Below are 5,549 nucleotides of genomic sequence, written 5' to 3'. Positions count from 1 at the left end.
CTTTAGGTCACCAAGTAGTTGTGTAATCCTGCGTATTGCATTTTCATATATACAGTACAATCAGTTTTCTAATTATGCTTGAACAATAGAAAGTAGATAGATAACTCTTGAGAGGAAAAATAACAATTTGAACAGGCCAATGGTATTCTTATACAAAGAATGATATTCATGAAATGTCACACTAAACGCAGACAACAGAAACAATGTCGTCAGTGATTTACATTTCCTTTCCATCGATTTCATTTCCATTTGCACAAAATTCCTTAGGGTCATATATAAATAAAAAAGGACGTTAAGATGAGTCATGAAAAGAGATAGTTTCAGTGACAGCATTTTCTAGTCATTTGTATATTGCATCATCAGAAACCTAATATAGAATGTTGACATTACTATTGAAATTTGTTTGCTAAATTTCAATCGTTAAGCAGAATGGGCTGAGTTCAATGAATGCCGGTAAATTTAACATGACATTGTTTTGTGCTCTAGTCTAGACTCTAGAGTGCGTTAACATTATTTTTTTTTTAATTGAAGACTATACTCATAATATTCAATATTCAGTGCTCCCGAAGTATTCGTACCAAGATGGCGCTTAGAGAGCTAAAAACTACGTCGAAAATATATATCTACATTGTTAAATGTTCATTGGTCAAACGTAAATTTATTTATAGAAATGAGCCGTCCAGACAATTTGTATTCCAACCTATTCGATGCCATTTCTGAAGAGTATAGCGAGTAATTTTCACCAATCTGTCAAAATAACGTTATTTACTACTTTTTATCACGTGTGTTTCTAAGAACAAATCTATTCCGACCATACACAAGAAAATGGTTTTCAATTTTGAAAATATGCTGTAAATATTGTATGCCACAAGATCTAGTTAGTTAATTATCTCTGAGTTTTATAGCGAATGAATCCACCGATACTTGCGTCAGATTACAATTTCCTCAGGCGATTTAGAACAATTTCCGGTCATTTTGGAATTTTTGCAAAGCGCATTCAGTTTAGTTCTTGTTAAATAAAATATAAGTGTGTAAATGGCTTGCGTAACACAATATTTTTGAGCAATTTCACCCGCGAATCCAATAGTGGGTAGTACCGATGAACGCTAGTAACCGTTCATCTTGTCAAAGTTTAGGCCCTTTTTATGATATGACCTTTGAACCCATTTCATAAATTGTGCTTCCGCTGCGTTGAGCACCAGGTGCGGGTGCGATTTATATATATATACCTAGCATGACGTTATAATAATCACGTCAAAAATATTACGCTCCCACTTTGACAATTTGAATAAGGAGTCTTCGATTTGTTCCATTTCCTGACTTTGTAAGTTTATGTTCATTCTTACTCATTGATCAAAGAAGAAAAGATTTACTCATGTGTTGTTATGTATGCGTCATTGGAAGAAGATACTTCAAAATGTTGCGCATTGATTAGCAAGAACATGTCGGGAAAACCATATTGCGAGCTATAATCGCGTTACCGATGTAGGTTAAAAATAATCAGTAATGTTCAAACTGTCTCGTTACTCAGTGAACAAAACAAAAAATAGTCTTCAGTTTAAAAATTTCGTTATTCTTAAGAGGAGATCATAAATCCTAATGCGTCTATCTTTGGTAAAAGTCACCGAGATTAGAGTAACGTATTTGTTGAAGAAATTTGTATCGCGGTTAATTGGTAGAAAGAACAGACAGGTATACATAGAAAATAAGATATATTAGCATTTAGAGCGCATGAAAAACGAACAAATGTTAGCTTTTGTGCATTCATATTCTATAAAAAATTGCTGTTTCAAGCGTAACCAAATAATATATACATAATGCTCTTTGCGATATCATGATGATTATAAATTCGTTGTATAGCAGCACACCACAAGATTGCTTTAACTGTCGCATTCTTGTTACTTAGGAATAACAACGCTAGTCTTTCCACTTTCGGGGCTTATTCAAATTATCGATATACATCATGCGTCATCGGTACTTAGTTTTGTAAACGCATCAGTTGTTGGAAAGAAATATTCACATAAATTTCAACATAAATACCCATTCGTAACATATTTTCATTGATTTTGGTTTTGCTGCGCTAGCATTTAAGTGGTTTACATAGCTGTTAGGTTTTTTCTTAATGAACAAAGGTAGCTCAAAAGAATTTTAATTTAAAATAATAAGTTAGTTGAAATTTTTTAATGGTTTGGAATTTATATTGTATAAACTCGCACTCCGTATAGTTGAACGTAGTTCCACAAATAACTTTCTCTTGTGTTCATTATTGGAACTATTGTCGATTGTGTGAAAACGTGCATTGATGTTTAAACTAAATTTCTATCACACATATAATGTAGCGTATTTGGTGTTTTCATTTGTACTGGAGTAGAGAACCAATGTAGCTTATTCTTCTAACTTTGTTTTACAATTTAATCGAAATCATACCGAATGGAATTGTGTGTTGGAAAATGATCCTGACGGGTTTATAAACTTCTGATAGTTTTATCAACTAAGAGCGAGTATAAACCCAAGTTCTTACCATTTTTGGTTCTGATAATATATATTTTTTTTTTTAAATATGTGAACTAGCTTCACAACAGATGAAAAAAGCTGTAGCTTACATGCATATTCATTATCAGTTACAGGCACGAGGCAATGAATAGCAGACTGTGGCGAAACAGAATTAATTTGATTACTGCATTGGAACGTATAAAACGAAATTAATATTTCGAGCTTGCAACACGATTACGAATTCTAATCTCGCCATTTTTTATTGAACCATAACGTCTGTCTTGGTATTAAAGTGGTTTAATTTGTTTAAAAGACTGTTATTTTAAAATTGTGTTTCACGGATTCAACATGACTAACAATTTAAGCAATAGATTAAATAGAGTGAACAGTGTGTAGATTCCATTTGTCGATGAGGCAGCGTGCAGAAGATGTACTACATATGCTTTGGTGATTGAGGTCTATTGGCTTATTCATTCAACCTGTAATTTTCATTTCTTTGCTCTTTTGTTTTTGGTATGTTAGAAATATCGCACAATGAATACTATTTTTTAATTTAACAGACTGTAAGTCGTTTTATTACTTTATTTAAATAAAATGAAATTAATTACACGAAATGTATCAATTCCGAACAAAAATGACACGGTACAGAACATACATAATGGAAAATTATACGATGGAAATATCATGTGGTATTGTTGCCAAGTGGTGCTGTGCATCATGACCGCGATGTTGATCTACATTTCCATTTGCCTTTCTTGGTTGCTGTGGTCAAGTTGCAAAAACAGATTTGGAAACACAAAGGATCAACAATCAATACCAAGAGGGAGGAGAGCCAGTGTTTCATCTAAAAGAAGGCATTTTCGAATGTTCATGAGAATTTTCTGCTTATTTGCGGCGGTTGCGACTTTAATAAAATGTTTGGCAGATCAACTCAAGTTTTTCTATGCCTGGAATGCCAATTCAGATGACATCTGTGAATTGGTATATGATATCACGGATGTTACAATATACGCGTTCGCCTATTTTGGGGTATATGGATTCTTGTGGATAAAACAGTGGTTATTCTACTGCGATCCCATCACTGTCAAGTTTCTGTACAGTCGGAGATTAGTCATTTTCAACAAATTGTTTGTTGTTGCGATGCTCATTCTTGGCGTACTTTGTGCAGCCGCAAATTGGATACCACATCGATACGGAATTAACAAATCCACACTAGCTCATGGTATCAACACGGTATCAAATAATGACAATTATGTTGGATGTGTCGCTTTGTATGATATGAGTGATGAAGAACAGCGATGGCCTCTTATATGTTACGCGGCATTAAATGCCTTCTTCCAAGTAGTGTTGATGACACTTTTTATTTATCCAGTTGCATGGGATAAGCTACAAAAATGGAAATGCAAAAGGGGCTACGCGTCAGGAAAGCAAACTGAAATTAGCATTACCTGCAATGTACCAAACACGGTAGCAAAGCCCCCATCTTTTCCTGAAGACACTAATTCCGTAAAACCTCAGAGTGAGGGCAGCAAGATAGCGATTGGGAGACGCCATGAAGCTACAACCTCTGAACGATCTCTGTCAGAAAAAGCCCTTAAGTCAATAAGACGTACGATACTGCTGACTGCTATATGTATTATTACGGATATGACGCTAGTTGCTGTATATGGTGTAGTAAGCAAGGGCGTGCCAGTTATTTTAGTAGCCGTTTCTACTGACTTTAATTTACTCATTAACGTAATTTGTATTATTGGGACCTACCAAACCTGGACACAAATTATGTTTCCGTTTTGTGTTACTGCTGACGACATTCCACAAGCACAAAATTCGACGGTTCGTTTGTCAACTCAAGATAAGTGATATCAAATATCGAAAATCTTGATCAAAACAACCGTAATGAACGCTTTTCTTAGACAGCTATTGATTTGAAAAATCGATATATTACAGGTGCGATTGCTTTATTTGGGAGTCAACCCGAGTTTGTTCAAAACAACTAAGTGGCAAATTAAATATAATCCAATTTTCAGAGGTTTGACCTCCGTTCTTTTTTTTTCAATTTATTTTAAAAAAATTAACATTTATATTGAGATGTGTCATTTCGTGAATGTTTACAGGAGAATTATTTTCGTCAGTGAAAAGAAATTTTTGTGAAAATTTTTTATCTGTCAATCAACATTGTTTAGTTAGGTTGTTGTTTTGATGTAGAATGAAGAAATAGAACCAAAATATATTTGAATGAAAACATTCCCTTTTACTGTTAATGTAACTTTAAAATAATCATTGCAGTATCACAAGAACTAATCGTCGGAAATATTACGTCATCCAGTCATGTGATTTTGAAAAAATTGGAAATATACTTTTTTAAATTGTGAAAATAACATTTGTTTATTTATTCTATTCAATTCACGATATACACAAACACACATTTAAAAATATTGTGAAACTAGGTTTAAATTTATGCTTATAGCTTACCGTCGGCAGAGGATTCCGATCCGATAAAAAATAATAAAAAAAAAATTAAAAATTTAATAATAATTATTAAAATAAAAAAAAACAATTGTTGCAATATGTAATTATTTGAAACCATGTCGACTTAAAAATTATTATAGGCCTTCATAGTGTGTGTAAAAAAAAATCGTATTATTTGTAATTGCTGCAATATATTTCTCTGCATTCATGACTGAGCATTGACTTCAATTTATTATTTACTTCGAATTTTTTCGTTATGTTGTCTGGTGTATATTCTGTGATTATTTTTATGTCAACAGTTTATTAGCAAAACGTTGCCATTTTGTTTTTTTCTCTCATCCTATCATTGTTTTCAATAAAGCTATGTTAATTAAATAATGACATTATTTCAAGTTTTGTTAAGTTCAGAATTTTCTTGCTTCCGGTATGTCTCTGTGTGTCGTTCCTTGTTTTGCAACTATTCCACATGTAATCGTAACCTATCTTAAATTAATACAAACAATAAAGTTTCATCAGTGTATTGAACAGTATTGAGTATTGTATTTTATTTTTCCTATTTTTGAATACTTAAATAAAATTCTGTGTCT

At 32.7% G+C, this 5,549-nt stretch overlaps 1 protein-coding gene across 1 annotated transcript; it reads left to right on the top strand.

Annotated features, from left to right (window-relative positions):
• The first annotated feature begins 1,584 nt into the window (after positions 1 to 1,584).
• LOC120337322 (uncharacterized) lies at positions 1,585 to 5,549 on the top strand. Its single transcript, XM_039405083.2, has one exon. It carries the CDS (start codon positions 3,088 to 3,090, stop codon positions 4,351 to 4,353), a length of 1,266 nt encoding a protein of 421 aa, XP_039261017.2. The 5' UTR covers positions 1,585 to 3,087; the 3' UTR covers positions 4,354 to 5,549.

Source organism: Styela clava, chromosome 10, assembly GCF_964204865.1.
Source record: "Styela clava chromosome 10, kaStyClav1.hap1.2, whole genome shotgun sequence".
In the NCBI taxonomy this organism is placed as follows: Eukaryota; Metazoa; Chordata; class Ascidiacea; order Stolidobranchia; family Styelidae; genus Styela; species Styela clava.
This window is presented reverse-complemented; position numbering and strand designations above follow the sequence as displayed.